The sequence below is a fragment of the Penicillium arizonense genome, assembly GCF_001773325.1.
Source record: "Penicillium arizonense strain CBS 141311 chromosome Unknown PENARI_contig006, whole genome shotgun sequence".
Lineage (NCBI taxonomy): Eukaryota > Fungi > Ascomycota > Eurotiomycetes > Eurotiales > Aspergillaceae > Penicillium > Penicillium arizonense.
This window is the reverse complement of record NW_019173283.1, coordinates 832,056-844,224: the sequence shown is the minus strand read 5'-3', so window position 1 is coordinate 844,224 and position 12,169 is coordinate 832,056. Positions and strand designations below refer to the sequence as shown.

At 47.1% G+C, this 12,169-nt stretch overlaps 6 protein-coding genes across 6 annotated transcripts; 1 reads left to right on the top strand and 5 right to left on the bottom strand.

Annotated features, from left to right (window-relative positions):
• Positions 1–499: 499 nt before the first annotated feature.
• Positions 500–1,218, bottom strand: PENARI_c006G04653 (uncharacterized protein; the record flags this gene model as incomplete). Its single annotated transcript, XM_022630306.1, has 2 exons — positions 500–882; positions 1,152–1,218. 2 exons carry the CDS (start codon positions 1,216–1,218, stop codon positions 500–502), a joined length of 450 nt encoding a protein of 149 aa, XP_022489542.1.
• Positions 1,219–1,584: 366 nt separating this feature from the next.
• Positions 1,585–2,782, bottom strand: PENARI_c006G11952 (uncharacterized protein; the record flags this gene model as incomplete). The annotated part of the gene is made up of 5 exons (XM_022630657.1): positions 1,585–2,253; positions 2,306–2,397; positions 2,449–2,517; positions 2,611–2,632; positions 2,699–2,782. 5 exons carry the CDS (start codon positions 2,780–2,782, stop codon positions 1,585–1,587), a joined length of 936 nt encoding a protein of 311 aa, XP_022489768.1.
• A 199-nt stretch (positions 2,783–2,981) lies between these two features.
• PENARI_c006G02544 (sugar transporter family protein) lies at positions 2,982–4,695 on the bottom strand (the record flags this gene model as incomplete). The annotated part of the gene is made up of 4 exons (XM_022630211.1): positions 2,982–4,066; positions 4,117–4,309; positions 4,365–4,538; positions 4,603–4,695. The coding sequence occupies 4 exons, from the start codon at positions 4,693–4,695 to the stop codon at positions 2,982–2,984; spliced, it is 1,545 nt and encodes a 514-aa protein (XP_022489636.1).
• An 830-nt stretch (positions 4,696–5,525) lies between these two features.
• Positions 5,526–5,815, bottom strand: PENARI_c006G07918 (uncharacterized protein; the record flags this gene model as incomplete). Its single annotated transcript, XM_022630465.1, has 2 exons — positions 5,526–5,755; positions 5,806–5,815. 2 exons carry the CDS (start codon positions 5,813–5,815, stop codon positions 5,526–5,528), a joined length of 240 nt encoding a protein of 79 aa, XP_022489808.1.
• Positions 5,816–7,463: 1,648 nt separating this feature from the next.
• Positions 7,464–9,416, top strand: PENARI_c006G06548 (cytochrome P450; the record flags this gene model as incomplete). The annotated part of the gene is made up of 7 exons (XM_022630402.1): positions 7,464–7,662; positions 7,742–7,874; positions 7,927–8,118; positions 8,182–8,333; positions 8,387–8,634; positions 8,684–8,955; positions 9,023–9,416. 7 exons carry the CDS (start codon positions 7,464–7,466, stop codon positions 9,414–9,416), a joined length of 1,590 nt encoding a protein of 529 aa, XP_022489702.1.
• A 1,046-nt stretch (positions 9,417–10,462) lies between these two features.
• On the bottom strand, positions 10,463–11,344 carry PENARI_c006G01091 (terpene synthase family protein; the record flags this gene model as incomplete). Its single annotated transcript, XM_022630139.1, has 4 exons — positions 10,463–10,877; positions 10,927–11,192; positions 11,252–11,274; positions 11,326–11,344. 4 exons carry the CDS (start codon positions 11,342–11,344, stop codon positions 10,463–10,465), a joined length of 723 nt encoding a protein of 240 aa, XP_022489626.1.
• Positions 11,345–12,169: the final 825 nt, after the last annotated feature.

Genomic DNA, 12,169 nt, shown 5'->3' with positions numbered 1-12,169 from the left:
AAGAAAACAGGTCCATATGGTGGCAATCAAGAGTAATACCATTCAAAGAGGCGGGTGTGGTAAGTGTGCCTTTTCTTGTTGCCTCCATTCCTCAAGCTTCTCATCCGTCGAAATCCTGATCAAAAGCACTCCACTCCAGATATCCAAAAACGGGATCATCTTCTCTGCCCGAGCCACATCTCCATGAACCTTATTTGACTCCAGAATCAAATTCTTCCAAGCCTGAAGCTTCCCCAATAGCGTCACAGCTTCGTGATATCCCCAGCCTCAGGTCTAGTCTCGATCTAATTCGCAAAGCCAACCATCCAATACCCACAGCCGAACCCGCAGTTTCCTCAGTAGTAGCCAAAGACTCGACAACTGGAAACTGAGAAGCCATCACATCAGGAAGAGTCAAATCAGGATACATATCGCCATCCACTAAAGAAGATAAACGCAATTTACTCCGCTATACGCCTGTAGCAAGCGAGCCCACATTCTGCCATTGATCCAGAAGCCTTCATTCAGGTCCGAGGTGGCAACTCGTTGCTCGGGCATCGCCTTGTATCATGGACGACGCCGCCAGGACAATACAAGAGCATAGTACTGTCTCTATCTGCGTGCTGCTAGATAAGCTGCCCGAGAGTGTCTTCTGTAGATGACCGAAAGCTTTGCTACACTGTTGCAGTGGCAATGACCGATTCTCACGGCCGAGTTCCCGGATCTCGTAGTTCCAGTGCATGAAACCAACTCCGATTTCCGCATTGCGAACTGCAGGCTGTGACTCGCCGACTTGGTGGACCATTTGGTCCCAGAATGCGCGACTGAAATAGCTGGCAACTTGTTTGGAGGCGTTTTGGCGGATGAAGTTTAGGTAGGAGGGCTCTGCTTGTGAGAGACCGACTTGGGTTGTGTCTATCAGTGAAGCCACTATAATGGACTTCCCTGTGTATTGTTGCTTGTTTGAGTGCTGGCAGTTGGTTCTTGGAATTTATAGCGCTTGACTTCATTGCAGACGCATGCTATTTTCAGGTCTGTACATCGTGAGCATGTTGGTTTCACTTTCATTTCATCGCACTGTTTGTGTTCAGCTAGGCTGCTTTTTTATACTGCTGGGGGTTTATCACCTTATTCCTTTGCTTGCGACATCTCTCGCAGGGTTCCTGACCTACAATTGGCAGTCGCTTGGAGTGGTTTCATATTCTTCCAGTTGTTGGTCTCTGTCTCAGCCTTTGGCATCATCGCGCAGATTGGCTTAACTAAGGTTATATTTAGCTTCTTATTAAACCGCATCTGGCTGCAGCAGAATATTTATACTTGGCGACGGTTTGGGATAATAATGGAGTAAACTAAAATGCAGACTGCAGCGCTTACATTGTATAGAATTGTGTCCTTGATATGTTAAGTATATGCCCGGGAAAAGAATACCATACATAAAACTTCCTGCAGTTTATACAGACATCATCTAGCTAGCACACCGTTAGAAGTATACAGCAAAGAGGGACTTTTTTAAAGCAACACATTTGTAGTTGGCTAATACATTGAATCGCGCGTATATATCTAAAACTGACATCTATCAAACCCAAACAAATATACTCTAACCGTCTACTCAGACTCAAGCAGATCAGAAAGCTTATCCAAATAGACATGAGGCTTGGAATCCCCAGAAACAAAGTCCTCCTTAGAAGAAACACCAGTCAGCACACCGAGCGTGCCACCAAGCTTTCCCTCAAGCCCAAAGCGAATATCAGTATTAGCCCGATCACCAACCATGCAAGCACGGCTACGATCAAATTGGAACTTGCCCTCAATAGCATCCATCATCGCCTGACTAGGCTTTCCAAGCGCCACAGGCTCCTTATTTAGCATCATAATGAGCGGCGCACTCATCGATCCAGCACCTGGGAACAGAGTCCCGGAGTTGGGCAGTGTGGAGTCGATGTTGGTTGCGAGGAAGACGGCGCCGCGCTTGATGTAGTGGTATGCCAGTGCGATCTTGAGGTAGTTCATGTGGAAGTCCAGACCGACCAGGACGACTCCGACCTCTGGGTCTAGGATTGATTCATCGCCTGCGGCGATCTTCTTGTAGTCTTCTGGTGTGACGTCGCGACGGTAGGCTGGGTCTGTTCCGCCGATAAAGGGGACATTCTCTGATTGAAGTTCTTGTTCGATGCCTGTTTCGCCAATCACGTAGACCTTGCGCTTGTTTTCGGGGAGTTTGAGAATGCGCGAGATGTATATTGAGGAGCTGTATGACGAGGAGAAGATTTCTTCCTGCTTGGTGTGAGTCATTGGGGTTCAATCTTGGACCTGGAGGTTGACTGACGACTGTGCTGGGTATACCGAGGCCCTCCAGCTTCTTGCGGTAGTCTGCGCGGGACTTGGTGCTGTTGTTCGTCACGAAAACGACTTGCTTTCCTGTGCGGAGGATTAGCTTCTACTAGCATTCGCTCCATGGTTTATGCGTACCATTCTTCCGGAGAAGCTCTAATGTCTCCACTGTCCCAGGGAATAGGTGGTCACCAGACCATAGCACTCCTATATCACTTTCCTCTCAGCTGTTGTTTCAATGCGGGACTCGCGGGGATCGTCGGAGGGAAAGCCGAGATTCGCAGTACGTGAGATACTGACCATCGCAGTCGAAGAGGAATACCTGCAAGACATCCGGTCAGCAATTGGCTCTCTACAACCACCCAGCGCGATCATATCGGGGACTTACGTCGAACTTGTCCAGGAATTCCTTGAGACCGGCCTTGTCGCCGGTCAGATAGCGGGGGGCGCCTTGCACAGATACTTGCGTCATGGTGCGAGAGATATGGACAGAATACAAAAGGGAAGAAGAGAAGAAAAGAAGTAGAAATCCACGAGTTCAGCTCCGACTCCCGTACGACCCGAAGAGAATCTCCGGTGAATCGTGGGGCCGCGGGGTTTCGCATTCTTGGCATTCATCATTTCTCAACTATAGACGGAGTACACTACAACTTCAACTTCCCATCTTTTTCCTACACAATGTGCTCTGTCTGAGGCTTTTCTTCATGCTCGCTTGGATCTCCTTGTTTCCGGAACTGCTGCTGTCCAATCTCCGCCAAACTCACGCCTTGCGCGCGCAATGTCTCCAGATGCAGAGCAGCCTCGGCCTCTTCGTCCCGCTCCTCCTGCGACATCTCAGGTCCCCAGAAGAGGAAAAACAAAATGAATGCCCAGACTGCACCCATGAAGATGGCAATAACCTTGCCATAGTTGAACCGTTTCTTTCCATTTAACCCAGGCGGTAACGGAAACCGCTCGCCAATGATAGACTGGATCGTTGCCGAGGCGGAAGATCCAAGGTTACCCAGCTGGTAGGTCAGCCCAACCATTAGAGATCTGAGTGCAATGGGGGAGAGCTCGAGGAGATGAATTGGCATCGGGCCCCAGACGCCACCAACAAAGAACTGCTCGAAGAAAGCACAAGCGGCCAACGACATGTTTCGAGGCAAGATGTACGCCGGGATAATGGCGCCTCCGAGAACACATGTCACAAGCATGGTCAGGCGTCGGCCAAAGAAAGTGCTGATATAGCCAATTGTGCAGCCACCGATCAAAGCACCGATCTGGCCTACAACCGTGATGACTGTGGTTTGAGTCGCATCCATCCCAACCTGATCCTTCAGGAAGGTCGGATAGAAGTCCTGGCTACCATGGGAACATGAGTTGAAGCCTGTCATCAACACAATCAGGTAGATGAACAGTACCCAGTTGTCACGAAGAGCCCGTCCAGCATCACGGAGAAACACGCGCAAGCCCATCGCGTGGGTACCATCGCCACTCGCTGCATTGGCTCGTGCCTCGCGCTCTGCTTTCATGACTTGGAAGTGGTTTGTCTCTGGTAAGCACCAACGAAACGCGATGATGAGCACTGGTGGGCCCGCGCCGAACCAGAACAGACTTCTCCAACCGTGAGTTGTTGTCGGCACAAGGGCGCGATAGAAAGCCGCCGCAAGGAGATACCCTGTTGCATAGCCCATCTCGAACAGTCCGGAGAGTAAGCCGCGAGCTTCATATGGAAGGTCTTCTAGAGCGGTGGCTGCTGCTGGACCGAACAGCCCTGAAGAGGGTCAATATACCAGTCAAAAAATCACTGGATTGAAAGCATACCTCCCATCGCGATACCATAGAGAGCACGCACCCCTAAGAACTGGGGAAGTGTCTGACAAAACCCAGAACACAGCTCGAGTATGATGAACAGGAACAGGTTGATGATCATTGGCCATTTCCGTCCATATCTATCCGCCAGGACTCCGAAGATGATAGCCCCAACCGACCGCAGCATAAGTGTTACTGTCATACCCTTGTGTATGTTAGAAGTGTTGCAAGTACATGTATACATGACCGAGGAGACCTACCCATGAAACGTCCGAATACGAAACACCAAACGTCTCGGATATTTCAGTGATTGTCATAGACACCGTGAAGAAGTCGAATGAATCCCATGTCCAGCCGAGAAAGCCAGCCGCAAACATGAGCCATTGATGGGATGTCAATTCCCTCAGGATGGCGTACGGGTTTCTCAGCTTGTTCTGTGGAGACTGGTCAGCAATCCGACCAAAGACCAAGTTTGAGGGTCGCTGTATGTGAGCTGACCTTTGGTGGACTCAGACTTGACACTCGCGTTGCAAAGTACCCGATGACTTGGCTAGGTGAGTAAAACCACCCGGCTGCCATATGGTTCCTCATGATGCAGAGTTGTTTTCGCAGGTAATACCTGCTACATCCATCCCACGGCGCAGTCTCTTTATATTCTCGCACAACCGAGGTATATGTCGATCATGTACCCGGACGAGCAGTACTCAACATTTGTATCTATGTCTTGGCCATAACAATTAACCACTCAGGATTGCATTGAACAGGCAATATCCCGCCATTCCTGTCCATCTCGACCCCATGAATACCTTATCCAACGAATCATCACAACAGAGACTTATTTCCCCGCATTTCCACTGCCGGCTTCAAGGAAGTAAGATATTAAGCGTAAAGCTTAAGCAACAGTGCGATATACACTCGGGCTCTCCTTCCCCACTACGGTCATCAGCCGAGACCAGGGGCTCGGCCTATTGTCCGCTTGTGCGGGGGCAATTGGGTCTCGCATCCCAGAGACAAGCACAGAATATCTTCCTTTTCTCTTGCTGTCGAGTTGTCGAGCGGAGCTTTGGGCACCGCACTAAGTCTGAGTTTTCTTGGCAGACATCGGGTTTGAGTTGCGTCACATTTGATGGGATGTGAGTACTTTCACAAAGGAATTTCTTGCAGCCGAATCCAGACTGCTCGAATCAAGCCGGCTATCATGATTACATTATTTCACCCTCTACAGTAGAAACTGTTCCAGGCCTAACACCAGAATCCGGGGTAAATGCGGGGTTGGCTCCGCAGTCTAGCCTCTGGGGTATTACAACGCATCTATCGCTCCATACTTCATAGTCTGTTTGTAATGAATACGCGAGTAGAGATGAGTAAAATTAAATCTCAACACAGAACTAATAATACATTTCAATTTCTTTGCACAGAAATCACATCAAATCTCCGTAAGTCCGTCCCTCCGCCTCCATGTCCTGATCCTTCTTGACATAGTCCTTGACCCTATCCATCTCACCCTCTTTCTGGGGTTGGTCTTCATGTCGCTCCTGGTCAGGGTCATGCTCATCCTTGGCTTGATGGGCTTGGTCCTTGTCTTCGTGATGGTCACGGTGGAGCACTTTGTCCACGAAGCCACCGAAACTTCCCTTGCGGTGTTTCGGTTCTAGTAGTGATATTAGCTTGGAAATAGGTTTTTCTAGGAATATTGCTTACCTTCGGGCATGCTTTCTCTCCTTGGGAAATGAATTTTGACTTGTGTTGTGTATTGTCGCTGAGAGTGTTTGCGATATAGAACGTTGGATGACAAAACGTTGGAGGAGCGCCGTTCTTATAACGTGCAAAGAAAAACAATGGAACTGTCGTCATTCCACGGATGACCTTCACTGTGGAAGCCAATACAAATGCCATTGACTAAGATTATTTTCCGACAGTTTGGATTATCGCGAGTGAGCGCGTCATCGATATTTATTGCTCTGGGAGTTAACTACGGACCCAAACACAGCAGCATAATTTAGTACCCTCCATATCATTAGGGAAAATATGCATATTACTCACGCTATTGAGCAACCCTTAGCTCTGACGTCATTCGTTCACGGGAACACATGTATTCGCAAAATTTTGCCACCTCTGAGAGTATCTATACATTTCTCATAGATTGTAAGGCCGGCTGTAAAACCACCGAAGATCGAGTTGCGTCACGACCGCTTATTCAAAACCCCAACCTCTATCAAATGAAATACCTACAGTATTTACATACTGTTGTGATCTGAGTCGCAGGTGAACGCAGTCATGAAGACCACTACTATATTTTGAATTCTTATCCGTAATCGGTATTTCTGTATCCAAGTATCGCAGGCAGATACCCGAATATAGCTTGCTAGCTAGATTGTCTACATCTTCGATCCTGAAACGTCGTTATAGAATATCATGTCGGCTAATCTTCGTCCGCAGACCAAAATACCCGGCACTCCCTGTCATCCCCTCTTTTTATAAGATCCCGAAGACCACGAACCTGCAATTCCTTAAAAGGTACTCTAGAGACCAAAATTGATAGAAGTTATGCCAGGAGAGTAAATCCAAAGAATCAGGAAAGGTGCTAAAAGTTGTACAGAATGCGAGTAGCCAGAATCCCACACAGTAAAGGGAAGCATGACTCGTTCCTTGTACTTCCGGTTGTCGCTGGAAGCAGGGCGTAAGCTGAGATGTTGCCCTTGGGCCTCCAAATGACGCCGTAGTTTCATCTAAATTCACTGATGTCCATGAGGGTAGCCAGCAAGGAAGATCTATCAAACGTTTACATCTCCAAGTTCATGAAATTGAGTGTACGCCCCACCAATATAACTTTTAACGTTGATGTTTCTTTCGAAATTAGAAGGTTTGAAGAAACCAAAGCTCCCACTCATATCATGGTACTCTGTTCATTCTAGGTAAGGAATTTCAGATATTGCAAACTCAGAAGTGCCAGGAAGCTATAAGATGTCTTTCATGGCAGTGCGCAAGCGAACTAGCCATAGGGGGCTCCTATTTCATGGAGATGACTCTACGGTCAGACGTGGCAGCATCAGTGGGGCCGCCCCCGATATTTAGTCTACTTTCGCGTCAGCAATACAGCGCTTTTCATTCGTTTGGAAAAACTATTATGAGAAAAAAATGGCCAATAGCACAGAGACCTTGAGTTTTAACCAACAATAAGACGTGACGGGAGCGGGGAGGCGTGTATGCACTACCGAGATATGGCGTACAGCGGAGCTCTGTCGGAGTCCAATATATATCAAATGTGACAGGAGCCCACAGGCGTCATCTTCATTCATTGTATCCTCCTTCTGTCTTCCCCTCTGTCTGCCTCAGCCCTACTCCAAAGGCTCGCTACGATGTCTTTCAATGTTTATGTTGGCTTAATATTGGGGATAGTAGGTCTCTATGTCACCAAGATGCTCTTGAACCGCAAAGGGCCTCTCGGCCCGCTCCCGCCGGGACCACGACCTAAACCTGTACTTGGCAACATCGCCGATCTGCCACCCCCAGGGTCACAGGACTGGATGCACTGGCTCAAACACAAGGAGTTATATGGTATGTACGACTGAAAACTCTCCGTTGGCTCCAAATTCGTAGGAGAATTTCTATCTTCAACTTGCTGAGCGATGTTCAGGTCCAATTAGCTCTATTACGGTGATGGGTCAGACAATTGTCATCCTCAACGATGCAAATGTAGCATTAGAACTGTTGGGCAAACGTTCTGCTATCTATTCATCCCGTCCAAATTTAGTATTCGCATCGGAAATGTTAGTCCACGACTCTTTCAAAACCACCATGTCACCCAGCTAATATTCATAGGGTTGGCTGGGAGCATATTCTAGCTATGCAACCATATTCGGCTCGGTTCCGTGCCTACCGCAAAGCATTACACCCATACATTGGCTCCGAGTCTGCTGTTGCCCAGTTCAACTCACTCCAAGAGATCGAAGCTCATCGATTTCTCTTACGCGTGCTTGGAGATCAAACCAAGCTCTCGGAGCACATTCAAACGTTAGTACAGGGTTCAATTTCGATGACTGTGTCGAGCCCAATCTCTGACAACTGCGTATATAGGGAAGCTGGCGCTGTAATTCTTAAAATCGCATACGGCTATACAGTTGAGGCACATATCCGCGATCCCCTGGTGCATATTTCTAACCTGGCTTTGGATCATTTTTCCAAGGCTGGAACACCCGGGGCTTGGTTGGTTGACATGATTCCAGCGTGTACGTTTCACCCTTTCCTTTTCGACAATTGGGCGAAGATTGACTGGGAGCAGTGAAATATGTCCCTTCATGGGTTCCTGGGGCTGGCTTTAAGCGAAAAGCGCAGGTATGGAAGAAGAACCTTGAGACTGTTGCGGACAAGCCATATGCGTTTGTAAAGCAGAAGATGGAAGGTGGCCGGTACGTGCCATCCTATCTCTCGAACTTGTTCAAAACAGCAGGCTATCCCCTTCCCGGCTCAGAGGACGAGTTGATCGCAAAGTGGACCGCCGCGTCACTCTATACCGGAGGGGCTGACACAGTAAGATGAGACACAGCCCATATTCTCCGCTAGTATTGATTTAATTTAGACTGTGTGTGCCATTGAATGTTTCTTCCTGGCAATGGCATTGTTCCCCGACGTCCAGCGCAAGGCCCAAGAGGAGATCGATCGCGTGTCGGGACCTGACCAGCTTCCCAAGGTCAGGGATCGAACTCGCTTGCCATATATTGATGCTGTGGTGAAGGAGGTCCTACGCTGGCATCCGGTTGCACCCATGGGTATCCCCCATGCATCAAGCGATGATGATACCTGGGAAGGATATTCCATTCCAAAAGGTTCATTGCTGATGCCAAATATCTGGTGTGTCTATGCCGTCTGAAAATAGTTCTTGACAAAGCCTTGGACGACCTATTGACTTGTATGAAAGGGCCATGACGCATGATCCTGCAGTTTATCATGATCCTATGATATTCAAGCCTGAGCGTTTCCTTGGTATGGATGGCCGAGGACCTGAAATGGATCCGCACGATCTTGTTTTTGGGTTTGGCCGTCGCATCTGTCCCGCGAGGTTTTTGGCTGCAACTACAGTTTATCTGAGTGCTGCGCAAACCCTTGCCGTCTTCAACATCAGACCAGTCCAAGAGCGGAAAGAAGTCGATGTTCAGCCGAATTTCAAGCCGGGAGTTATCAGCCACCCAGTTCCATGGAAATTCCATATTGCACCTCGTAGTGCAGCTCATGAAATCCTCATCCGCTCAGTGGAACAGACACATCCGTGGGAGCAGAGCAATGCCTCTGAGTTGGAGGGTTTACCAAAATGATCACGATCTTGGAGAACAGCGTAAAATATTATCAAGGGGAAGGTGACTATCTGGGCAGAATGATCGTTCATTCAACCTACGAAAAACATCCCGATGCGAAGAATGCTGAAGATCCGCTGACGAGTATGATCAAGAAGGACTCCTCCATTAATTACGAGTCCAGAGAAACGCTGTTTATTCCAGTAGCTAGGTATACTTCGAATCTACTGCCCGTTCCTTAGCTCTGTAGAAATCGGTCTGAATATACTTACTGTTCACACCGCTAGAATGACTCTTATACTAAAGTGTGCGCCAAGATCGATCGGGTCTACTAAGCCTAAGATAAATTCACTTCGAAACTACTTAGCGGACAACCTTGAACAAGCAATAATCATTACTGATTTCGTTTACTGATTTCGTGTACCGTGCACCTGTCTTATCGAACCTGCATCCAGCCACTAGTCTATGTAGTACTAGTTCTTGTTTTACGTCGAGTAAATGAGGGACATCACTTACATGCTGTCCACATCTGCCACTGTCAGAACTTTGTGTCATGCAGCCATCCTCCGTTGGTTCAAGTTGGGACATCAAGACCTTAGATTAAGATGTTGATTATATAGCCTCTGCATTCACATCCCGATAAGGGGAAACCCTAAATTAATAGTAGCAAAACCCATACCAAGACGTCGCTATCGGTGACAAAATAACAACAGCAATAACATAGATACTCAATTGAGGCGATAGTAGCTTTTAAAACTGAAAGAAATTACCTATAGCATGATTAGGATATCAGGACGAATCACTTTCAATTTGATAAAAGTCGGCATAAAAACCCCGGAAGTGGCAAAAGATTTGTCGAGTGTATGTACATATGAAAAGATATCTTTACTTCGTGTTTGTGTAACTCGGTTTCAAAACGAAAAGATGTTGTTCCGCTCACTTACACCTGCGAGCCGACCCGTGATCCCCACAACAAGAGTAAGTCGGAGGAAATAGACAATAGAATTTAACCGCTCGCTGAATAAATCTGATCCTTCATGAAATAACCCTGTCTCCTTTGTGAAAGTTCAATGCAGGGCAGCCAACTCTCCCCCATACCGCTTTTGAACTGCCGAATAAAATATGTTGCCCGCCGCAGATTCCATGAGTCCACGAACAAGCCTGTGCTGGTCCTGGGTCAAAATACCAAATCTTTCAATAGAAACGCTTTCTTCATGCATCTGAATCTCGAGCTGCCATATCATCTTTCGGATCAAACCTTTAGCCTCTTCAAGCGGAATTTTGCGAGATCTTTGTAGAACATCGACTGCATTGATCATGACTGCCCCATTTGTCTCGTCTCGCTTTTCTTTGTCAAACGAGTAGAGGTCATTCACAAGACCCATGTGTAGGTTGTATAGGTGAATCAAATTACTCAGTATGTATGTGTGCGAGACCGGTACATTGGCATCGTAGCCGAATTTGATCATTCCGAGAGCGAATCTAATAAGAAATTAGTCAACTGACAAGTCATTTAAGTTATCAGACGTACTCAATGCCGACATCTCTGCAACGATAGACGAGATAATCCTCCAGACAACCAAAGTTGAAGTCGGTTCTCCTGATTTGGTTATAACTGTGGGTGTGTTGCACCCATATGATAAAGCCCTTCAACAACTCTTCTCCAAGCAGTTTGTCCTCACCTATGATCTCATTCGCAAGCTCTTCAAATGCGGGAACTTTAAAAATCTTCAAAGCATTCTTATCGAGTAAGTCGTCAGGCCAGTTGGACAAGATGCCGTCAACGACTGTCTCACACTATAGGTAATATTAGCATATGCTCCATACATTCTCGATGCATCGATCATTGGTCTAACATTCTCCGAGTACTCTATCACGTCTGTACAATGATTAGAATTGACTGGCCCCAAGAACGCGAAGATAGACGCACCATCATGCATGAAGGCCATTAAAAGCAATGTAGAAATGAGTTTAGCCCTCTTGCTGCTTCCTTCGGGAAACATGTAAATAGAGCAGGACACTGCGGTCTCCATAAGCTCTTTTTCTCTTGTGGAATATTTAGGCTCTATGTCATTTCCACGTTGGTCCTGATTGCCGCGTTCGGCAGACTTGATTGTGTTGAAGAAGTCTCGTACCGCATTTTGTACAACGAGCCAATGCTTTGACTGTCTGCAACCTGGAAATGTTGACGACCATGGTACCCGGATTGACCGAGGATCCAGATAGGCCGAGTCATTGGTCTCTGAACGTTCGAAATAAGGATGGGAAGGATGGGGCCGAATAATCGGGGTTGATTCTTGATTATCTCCCACTGGGTCATTGCCGTAATGAACGGGTCTAAGCGTGCATTCCTGAACATTGTTAGCTATTGGATCTCCTATTACTTAGACGATACGAACTTCAATGTTCATTTTGATGATTTGGGGGTCTTTCAAACAACAAAGTGCCAAACGATGTATAACGATACCAAAAGCATGTAAAGTCAATGTATATTCAAAAAGTCCATGCTATGGTCACTATTTGTAGGCTTTCGTACGGTTTATGATATCATCATCCAAATTAGCCGTGATCCAACACGAATGTACAACCACATGCGAATGTGGATTTTTATTGTTGGTTGATTGGCATGCAATCAATCAATCAATCAATCAATCAATCAAAGTTCTATTAACCTGTAGGAGCCTAATTAGTATCGTATGGATATGCAGGCGCTTCTATCCGGTTGAAGCAAGAACTCGTATCCGTACGCCTGATCATGCTCCAGTACAAAAAGA